The sequence below is a fragment of the Phytophthora parasitica genome (genome assembly GCF_000247585.1).
Source record: "Phytophthora parasitica INRA-310 unplaced genomic scaffold supercont2.12, whole genome shotgun sequence".
Taxonomy (NCBI): Eukaryota; Oomycota; class Peronosporomycetes; order Peronosporales; family Peronosporaceae; genus Phytophthora; species Phytophthora nicotianae.
Window position 1 is genome coordinate 350,293 of NW_008648998.1, and position 10,189 is coordinate 360,481.

Consider the following 10,189-nt stretch of genomic DNA (forward strand, 5'->3'; position numbering starts at 1 on the left):
AAGTGATCATTTTATCCGCGATATCTCGAGTTAGGTCAGATGTTAGAGCTGAAGGAAACATGGGAAAGCTCTGACACGTGCTTCGGACTCAATTTTTCTGAAGACATCAACGCTTTTTTAAAATAATTTACAGGGGTGTTTCCATGGGCATTTATTATATTTTCATCCGTAATTCGGGTTCTATTAGAGAATAAGAAAGCGATGAACATGTTCACCGTGAATTGCTACATTCAGGAAAATTACGAAAAGAGCTCTGAAGGCCTGTCTCGGCGCGCTTTTGATTGGCACGACTGGAGGCAAATATGCAACTGACATTTTATTAGTCACACATCTGGGAAAACTGACCAATGAAACGACTAGATGTGGACCACACAACTAAATTTTGAGCATCTACCCCGTAAATATATGGAAATAAAACCCAAAGAGAAGTCCCCCCCCCCGCGTAAATATATCGAACGGAGAAGTAATTCTTGGTTTGCCAGATTGTGGCTTCACATGTTGATTGAACTGTCCTTGGCGTGCAGATAAATTACCACGGTATATGTATTATACCAGGATTCCTGACCCTGGAAAATCATACGTCTGAATCAACGTTTCTCGATTTCCGACTCTAAGATATTTGTGCCGTGTAGCTCATTCTCTCTCTCTCTCATCTCTAGCTGCATTGAATTGCTGTATCCGCCCACGAAGACATACGTGTAGCCGACAGCTAGCTCACCAAGCACCTGACTTTAGGTGTGAATACGTATTATTATAATACATGTTTTGTGTGGAATTCTTATCAATAATACCAATTACAATTGTATATTCAAAGGCTGATAGTATCCGAAGTGGGAGCAACACCAATGTTGTCGCATCAATCCTGTTCGCCGCTATCCAGCCGAAGTCGCCGAGTGGATCTCGAAGAGAACAAGCGCTTAAACCACCTTTTAATTCTCTGCAAAAGGCCGTTGTTGTAGTACTTGGTCACAGTAACTGTTTCACCTCCGGTGGCTGTGGACGACGTATGCCCGTTTACTAAAGCGTTTGAGCTAACGACTGAGTTGGCGCCTTGCCGTCGATTCTGTCCAGCGCGTTCTTCTTGTGTCAAAGCGAGTCCGGCCGATTTATCCTCATCAGCGAGTGTACAGTGATTGGCAATGAGAACAACCACAACAGCCAACACAAGTCGAATTAGGCGCATTATTCTCAAGAGCATAGCGTACTTTGTACGGTGGTGGAAATGGGTGGATGAAAAGCCTAAATGGCTCACATCGATTAGGGAGCAGTTTGCCATCTGCTTGGTCCAAGGATCCTGCACTGAGATTGGACACCCATAATTCCTGAAACATACGTTGCTGGCAGAGTGCTTGCGCATGCTGGGTTGTTGGCAGTGTCAATGACGCTTCACTTCATTTTTCTGAATGCAGTGCATTGTCATTGAACACTGCCATTAAAATACACATTATCGCGTGTGTGAGCTTCAGAAAAAACGAAAACAACGTCATGACTTCATACTTCATGTTGGGTTTTCAAAATCAATCGAATCTAGACTCTTTACGCCAAAAGTACACCAAACATTTATCTTTCAACGACAATTTCGTCATATCGCTATTGTCGAAGTCGAGTTTTAGTCGAGATACTGGTCGTAGTGCGCACATGGTGACCCCATAGTTTCTTCCACCAGCGTACAATTCTTTGGAAGAGTCCGTTGTTGTTGAAAATCGTTACCGTGATAGTGCCACCTCCATTGCCGTTACTAGAGGACACCACGGTTCCTCCTGCTCCAGCCCGACCTCCTTCACCAGACGTGACAGCACTCGTCGAGTGACTTGACGAGCTCGCTCTCTCCTCGCTGGACATCAGCTTCAGCCACCACCTCTTGATCCGTTGCCATAGCCCATTGTTGTTGTAGATCGTCACCGTCACAGTGCCGCCACCGTTGTTGTTGGTTGATACAACAGTATCTCCAGCTCCAACACGCCCTCCTTCAGCGGCTGCTTTGGCTCCAGCGCTAACTCGCTCTTCTTTCGACGCCTTGGCTTCATTGTCGATGTATTCAAACGACTGTAGATTGCGCGAGTAGGCAGGTACCGCAACAACAGTGCTGCTCGCGAGCAGAGCCACCAAGGCCAGCAAAATGAACTGGCTCAGATGCATCTCTAGAAAAGCGCGTGGTAATTCTGCAGACGCAAATTCTGAAGTGGCGTGTGAAGATGCGAAAGCAGCTCTCACAACCCTGGCTTAACCAGGGATGAACTCAATTCAAGGTCAAGCATATGGAGGTGCACAGCCAGCGAGATCCGGTTCTTCAAGAACTTCACAATTTTGACTGGAGAAACGGTCACCATCTCGCTACGATTGGCGAGGTTTTCGGCTACTTTTCATAAACATGTTCAACTTTGACAATACGTTGTAGCTCGGTTCATTGATGCAATATTCGCCTTGATTTTTTTTTAGTTTGTTGCGGAGACCAATGCAGAAATCAAAACCACAGCATCCGAGCCGAGGTTGATGGTGGTGCATTAAGTAAACCTACTCTGAAGTGAGCCCATAAAAAGCAGTGGAAAACCTAATTCAGCGGAATTTCCAAGAGCTGAAGAAGATTTTTTAAAGAAGATTTGAACAAACAGCAGTTTTTTTCGCATTGTCCCTCTCAGCAAGCAAAACTGTATTTTCCTATACGATTTCATTCCTTATACTAGTAAAACTTTGTTTGTTTTAAAGGTCCCGCAGACACTACACCAAATAAACTGCAGAAATAGAATTCAGAATGCACCTCACATACAGAAGGTACTACTGTACTGTGTTGCACTGTAGAAACAGCACGAAAACGTGAAAAGATAAATCAAAAATTGGGTCGTCGACTGGCAATACAGAGATAGATTCCCAACTTGAACCCTAGCTGAAGCACGATATGCCAGCTTCAGCTCACCTTGGGTGGCGATACCTATAGGATAATCATACCCAAGTAGAAAGCCAGGTAACCCTCCTCAAAGCCTGGGCGGCGGTACAAGTCATGTGCGCTCACACAACCGCATTCTGGCTGCGTAGTAGAATCAACTTCATACTGTACCATGGTCCACGACACAAAGTCTCTGTTGTTTACCACAACAACGCTATTTACATCAGCTGCTGATTCCTGTTATTGGTCGTACTATTGTGCAGCTACGCAACACCACGTGCTGGTATTTTCAGGGCTTGCTACACGGTACGGCTCGACAAGTATATTTTGCGGGCACTCGAATACCTGCAATAATCGGGCAGAAAATTACACGAATTTCATTTCCAGATACACGTACCAGTTATTTATTCCTACCCGATCCGTTCTGTCTCCAAGGTGCTTATAGTATTCCTGACAAACGTCAGCCTGCGCATTCTGGAGAACTGGGTCAAATTTATTGTACCAAGAGTTGAACGCCGCCGATAGTTTTGTTCAATCTACTGCCGAAGAAAACGAGTTGAGCTAGAAGACTGCCGGTGAAAAATCTTCTTTAGCCACCTCTTGAATCTCTGGATAAGGCCATTATTCCAATATTTTGTGATAGTGACTGTTCCGCCTGACGTCACAGTCGACGGTGTTATTCCAGTGACACCTGCACCTGTACGACCTCCTTCTCCACCCGCTGAGACTGCTGCGTTGTAAGACCGTTCTTCCTTGGTCGCCTCAGTGTCTGGAGCGAACAAGAAACGACGGAGGCTATCGACTATCGAGGTGGAGCTGGTTCTTGTGGATATCTTGTTGTTGGTAGTCTGCACTGCGCCGCAACTGACGAGCAGGACGACCATGACCACAAGCACGACTTGGACTAGACGCATTGCTGTTGAGCGCGGAGCCAATAGGTAGATCCTCGACGAACGCAAATTCTGAAGTGACGTGTGAGATCGTTTTGCTAGCTGTGCATGTTGGTCAAGCGCCAATATTAGGTTAGGTACGGATCTGGTCGCGATACAGACTGTGCACGAGCACATCAACGGGATACAAATCCACCGTCTCAAGTCGAGGCTCTCGTGGCTAATTTTCAACAGGGGCGGGACGATGGAGTGGTTGAATCCATTTTGGCTGGTACGTCAGGATCGCAGCTGTAGTCACTAGTGTCCTAACTACTGCCTCGCTTATCAATCCACCCTTTATTCCATTCTAGTCAGCAAATCCAGCACACGACAGTTACATCCGGACACAAGCAAACGAATCTGATTTATCACTTTCCAGAGTATCCGTGTCTGTGGAGGAGCAACTCAAATAAGCAGAGGCAGTGTGAGAGCTCTGAAATCGGTGGATCTGCAGACAGTCATGGCAATTGTTACTATTTGCTATAATAAATGTTATACCATTTGTCTTCAGAGAATCTTTGTGGTGTTCTCGCGCTTAACTTTAAAAAAACATCCGCTTGAACTAACCGGAATTTACGGCTTTGTTTTGTAACCGATCGATTTTTGCAACCGGAAGTACGAAAAAGCCAAGAGCAGGACCAAAACACAACAAATTGACCCCAACCTAATGTCTCACTCAAAACATTTCTTTACTTATGATAATGTAAGCAAAGGGACAGTTGTTAGCGAGTGCAAGGGCCACTTTTACATGTACTTTTTTTTTCGATTTCAGTCGATTTTACGGTTTTGACTTGAAAAGTACTTTTACACCGGTTGCAGGAAAGCTGTAAATTCCAGTACAGTGGACTGTCGTACAACTGTGATTATCATCACTTGTTCTTCCACAAGAAAGTACGCGATGTGACTCCTATCGGGAGGCCCTATTATTTCATGATAGTGGCTGGAGTGCCCAACTGAGGTCGTCCAATCGTAGACCAGATCCTTTCCCAAACCCATCGATCTATCCGTCCGGCGTATAACGTATAGTGTATACACCACTGCCCCTTCGCGATTCAAAAATCAGCGGCGGCGGGATCCGAGCAGGGGAGAATGGATCGCGACCTTCGCGCAGGGGCAACACGGGAGGTGCGCGTAACGAGCTTGACGCGCCCTGGAGCACGTGACCTACGCACCAAGGCCGTCGTCCGATCACAAGCGTCTCTTAGCGACGAAGCCAGCGAAGACTTGGGTGTGCAGTCGGTCAGTAGCAACGACGAATAATGGGTAGGGTCGGCATCAGATGCCTCTAGTTCGGTGAGCCGTGGGGGATGGTCTACGCAAGTCCGCTCGGAGACGTCGTCTCCACCTCGGAACACAGCAGATGATTCAAGCGATGGATCGGACGGGGTCGTAGCTGTGCCACCCCGTAGAATGGGGTTCGAGTCGTGGAGCGACCTTGAGGTGTTCCTGAAGCAGTATGAAGCTGAGACTTACCAGGTACGAAATTCTCACTCACTTGATACTGCTATAACAACGACAGCATATCAACTTGTCTCTTTGTACTCATTTCGCTACTATGTAGAACTTTCGCGTCCGGAAAAACAACAAGGTTGCTGACAGGAACAAAAAGATTTTAGCGTTTGGTTCTAAAGCGCCGTTGGTACCAGAAGTATCGTATCACTACCCAAGGACGTTCATTTGTACACGCGGGAGAAAGTACAAACCTAAAGTCAAAGGCAAGAGGAAGAGACAACATTCTAGGTCTCTACAGTGTAGTGCACAGGTGAGGATCAATCTGACTTGGTGGCATTTGGTCATAGTTGGTTTCAGTTGGTTCGAGTTGGGTTAGTTAGATTCAGTTGAGTTTTGATTGGGCAGACTCAATATCTCTGTTGTTGTAGATCCATGCCTGCGTGCAAGTGGTGGATCCTTCCGGTTTGAAGTTTGCTTTGAAGCTCACGTCGGTGCAATTGGAACACAATCATCCGTTAGCGAAGCACACGTATAACCTATACCCGCAGACGAGAATGGCGTACGAACCGGATGTGCTTGCTATGGTGGACGAGCTCCGAAAGGTTGGGGCCAAGAAGAAGATTATATTAGCGTATATCCACGACCACTCCGTGTGCAAGCCAACGAGGAAAGATGTCCACAACCTCGTCGACAAGCTCAAGAAAGAAGCTCATTCAGCTCCGACTAGGGCGAAGAGGCTGAAACGATGGATGATCGAGTTCACAGAGGAACCAGGCAACATTGGTCGCATCTTTGTCGATAAAGTGCAAGACAAGTTATGTTATCTCTGCTTTTGCTGTCGTTAAATTGGGAACACTTTCACTAACTCTGACATTACACTAGTCTATCCCCACATGCATTACCCTGCAGACAAAACACATGCGTGATCTGTTCGATCATTTTCCTGGGGTCCTGATGATTGACCCATGGCGCTAACGCATCAAAGTACAAGGTCTTCTCTATCATGGCCCACGACGCTTTTTGGCAAAGGCCAATTTGTACAGCATGCTGTGGTTCAAAACGAACGCGGGCCGACTCTATTGACGGTTCTGGAGGAGTTCAAGCGCAACAATCCCGCGTGGGCATCAAATGCATCCTGGTCGACAAAGACTTTACTGAGATGAAGGTACTGAAGCTGGCCTTTCCAGAAGCAGTTGTGTTTCTTTGCCAGTTTCACGTCCTGAAGTATCTGCGCGAGGAAAATGCCTCATCGGAATATGGTTTCACGTCTTGGCAGAAGCAGCAATTGCAGGGAATCGTGAATCTTTTGGTTTACGCAAGGACAAAGCGTGAATTCGATCGATACCGAACGTACATGCGATACGTAATGGCTGTTGGACGTGGAAGTGTGGAGCGTACCAATACGAGGAGACCACGTCAGTTGGGTGTTGGTCTTGCTGAGTTGGGCGGAGGTGTTCCGACGCGGGAGAAGATGTCGAGGAGCCTGCTCATCCTTTTGAAGCATACTTCTCAAAAACTTGGGATTTTTGCCGATTTATGTGGTGTTTCTTTGAACGTCAAAATGCTGTGACGCTGGGAAAGAATACGAACAACCGTATTGAAGCCTCATGGAGAAAACTGACAGAGCTTGTGAACGGATTCATGGGTGTGGATGAATGCATAGCTGCTATCATGTGTCACCAAGCTCAAGCAGAGAGAGAATACATGGAAGCGCTGTACAGTCTTTCCGTCGTGCATAATCCCAAGTATGATCGAGAGATGCAATTTCTATCCAACATGGTAAGCGAGCATGCGTGTGAGCCCATTTATGACCAGTACGACTACGCTCTCATGCGCGCAAACTTCAGCTTCTATGAGCCTGTACCCGACATTGTTTTGATCCAGAACGTCTGTGATGAAGGAAATGCACTCGACGAGCCTCGGTCAGAATACTCTGTTACTAAACGAAACTGGTCATGTTCTTGTCTGTTCATGACATCGCGGCTGTTTCCCTGTTGCCACGTATTTGTTTGTCGCAAGGCTCTGATCTGTGATAATATCATTCAACGCTGCTGCTGAATCCAAGCTGGCTGTTGGCGTCATTACGGTCAGACAGTGAAATCGACATGATTACGAGTGAACCGTTTGCTGTTGGGCATGGTTTGAAGGAATCGAGCACTGTTTGGGACAGTAATCGCAAGTTTCGTTAAGCCAACATTGTCGCGTCCACAATTAGTGAGCACATGAGTGGATTGGGTATGCCTGAGTACAAGTTGGCAATGAAAACACTGCGCAACGTCACCACGCTTTTCAAGCACGGTGAATTTAGCGTTGCAGCTCTCACTGCTGATTGTGCCCCCGATGCCCGCCGGTGTAGCTTCAGCTGATGGAATCAGTGTGGAGCTGTCAACCATCAATGAGCATTCCGCCGAAACAGACGCTAACACAACACTCGCGCCATCTACAGCGCGCAGTGAGGAGAATATGAAGCATTTTGATTCGCTCCAGGTTGAGTTTGGTAGTAGCGATGAATCTCAGTTGGACCCCGAGTCTCGCTCGTTGGACCCCGAGTTGGTCCAGTCAGCCACCGAGATGGGCACGGAGTCAACAGAGTTGGATAACTCTGCGGTTGAGAACGATCGACGGGCGAGAGCAGTCGACCTGGATGATGGTAAAGGCGAGTTCGAGCTTCAGAGTTCACCAAAAGCAAAAGGACGACCTAAACAGAAGCCGAAGGCTGTAAAAGCTAAACGGAATATGAACATTGCAATGGTGCAAGAAGACATCGTAATGAATGAAAAACAACTGAGTCTACTTTCAGTGTTCGAGCTTCTCGCGGACGATGCCACATTTAATTCGGCCCAAGAAAATATACTTCAGTTCAAACTCTTCATCTTCGCGAAGAAACCGAAGCCCCCAATTGCGCACGAAATCATGAAGTTGCCCACTTTGAAACCATTGGCGCGACCCGATGAAATCGTTAGAATTTTTCCGATGGACCTGAGTAAGAAGTGTGGAGTCGAAGTGACGGCTTATCAACGAAATAACAATGATGTTCGCGAGCTGGATATCGCTCTCGAAATAGTAGGACTTGGAATATTCGCCAACTCAATTATCAAGTGCATGAGAAAGTGACACATTGCAGCTGCAGCATTTCGAAAGATCATCAGCGCACTGGCATGGATTGAAAAGGTGTATCTTTCCAGCTACGACAACACTAGCGATTTCGTTGAAGCAGACCCTCCGATGCCGTCCACGTTGAAGGAGATTGAGGTTTTGACTCCGCAGGTATGCATCACTGTATAATGGTACGCATGATGTAACACTTACAAGATATATGGGCAGGTTGATGTGTTAGCTCTGGCAGGAAAAGAAGTGATAACCGACGAGGTAATGCACAAGATATTGACCAAGCTGCTTGGTTTTAAGCCCAATATTGCCATTTTTGACTCGTCAACTCTGGGGATCGTCGTGGACGGGAGCGTGAGCACCTCCAACGAAATCATCAGAGAGGCATTGGCTGGGGTTACTAATGAGAAGGTTTTGATCCCAGTGAATTGTAACGGCAACCAATGGTGCGCGATCATAATGTACCTTGCCGGTGGAGTCGTCCATGTGTATGATTCAAGCTCTTCTTCGTACCTCGTCAGTGTTCGTGCTGTGGCGCAGAAGATTGTACTGCTGCCTCCACATGTACAAAAAAAACAATTCGAGTGCGAACATTTGAGGCGGGACTCGGAGTTCAGAGTGACAGCTACAACTGCGGAATCTACGACTTGATTGCTTTTGAGACGTTTGCGGCGCGGAACCACTGGGACACTTGGACAAGAGGACGTTGCAGTGTCTGCGGTACCGTTATCTCCGTTTGTGTAAATGGCTGTAGCCCACAACGAAGCTCTACTGCTAACCAATAATGCATCTGGTTTCTTGAAGTTCACAGTTTTCGTTAAGCATTGAAATCATACTTCTTGATTGTTTTGTGCCCAAGTGAACTACACACTAAGGTACATGTAAGCCTCATGGTGCATGTAGTCAAGTGTTACGAGTCCAAATGCTTTGTTGCACGACGCGACAAGGGCCAGCAACGCAATCCGGTTATACGTATACTAACGGGAATGCCTCGATTTGGTTGGGCATCATTTGGGCCTCGTTTGGGTTCCGATTGGGCGCGTTTGGGTACCAGTTGGGGGCAAATGCCTCGTCACATAATTGCTCAGTTGGGCACGTGCCTTATTTTATACAGAACTTCGTTCGTTGAGTATAGGGGGTCGTCTGACACACTTTCACAGGTAAACTTGGAAAAACAGCTGGATGAAATGTACTGAAATTTAGTTGAGTAGTGTCAATATCTCCCCTCTCTCCGATAGAATCCCGGCGTACTTCCAGCAATTCTGAATCGTTTTCGGCGGGGTTGCCCACGCCGCGAGCTGCGAGTTGCTCAGTTTGTCCTTGAATCTTCTTTGCATGCTTGCACATAGCGATCTTTTGCTCGAGGCTGAGGCGAATTCAACGTGGAGTTGCTGAGTTCCTTATTCATCAAAATTCAGTGCATTCTAGTGATTGGTCAATAGTACCTCCAATCCGTGTGAACAGATATGAAGGGGTATACAAAATCCAGGCTACGCTTAACGAGGTAACAGGTTGCTCGCTCTCAGCCACACCAGTACAGTAATGTATTGTGTTATTGCCACGCCTGGGAAGCGAACTCTGAATTGTCAGATGCGGATTTTTTTTTTCAAGCTCATTTTCGTACCATATCAAAATCTGATTCATGTTGTCAGAGCCAACTGGTTATAGACTGTTCCTACTTAGTTTTTATTGAGGGTTACCGGTTCCTGATGGTATATACCGGTTCCCGAACCTGTCCAACACGATCCCGCGATGATTATGGTACGTTGATTACGCCACTAGTCATTAGACGAGTAGGATGATTGGACGAGTGCAG

General features: G+C 46.8%; 3 protein-coding genes across 3 annotated transcripts; 2 read left to right on the forward strand and 1 right to left on the reverse strand.

Annotated features, from left to right (window-relative positions):
- Nucleotides 1-1,590: 1,590 nt before the first annotated feature.
- Nucleotides 1,591-2,139, reverse strand: PPTG_07499 (hypothetical protein; the record flags this gene model as incomplete). Its single annotated transcript, XM_008901775.1, has 1 exon — nucleotides 1,591-2,139. One exon carries the CDS (start codon nucleotides 2,137-2,139, stop codon nucleotides 1,591-1,593), a length of 549 nt encoding a protein of 182 aa, XP_008900023.1.
- Nucleotides 2,140-5,223: 3,084 nt separating this feature from the next.
- Nucleotides 5,224-6,110, forward strand: PPTG_07500 (hypothetical protein; the record flags this gene model as incomplete). Its single annotated transcript, XM_008901776.1, has 3 exons — nucleotides 5,224-5,289; nucleotides 5,375-5,575; nucleotides 5,694-6,110. The coding sequence occupies 3 exons, from the start codon at nucleotides 5,224-5,226 to the stop codon at nucleotides 6,108-6,110; spliced, it is 684 nt and encodes a 227-aa protein (XP_008900024.1).
- A 1,495-nt stretch (nucleotides 6,111-7,605) lies between these two features.
- Nucleotides 7,606-8,379, forward strand: PPTG_07502 (hypothetical protein; the record flags this gene model as incomplete). Its single annotated transcript, XM_008901777.1, has 1 exon — nucleotides 7,606-8,379. One exon carries the CDS (start codon nucleotides 7,606-7,608, stop codon nucleotides 8,377-8,379), a length of 774 nt encoding a protein of 257 aa, XP_008900025.1.
- Nucleotides 8,380-10,189: the final 1,810 nt, after the last annotated feature.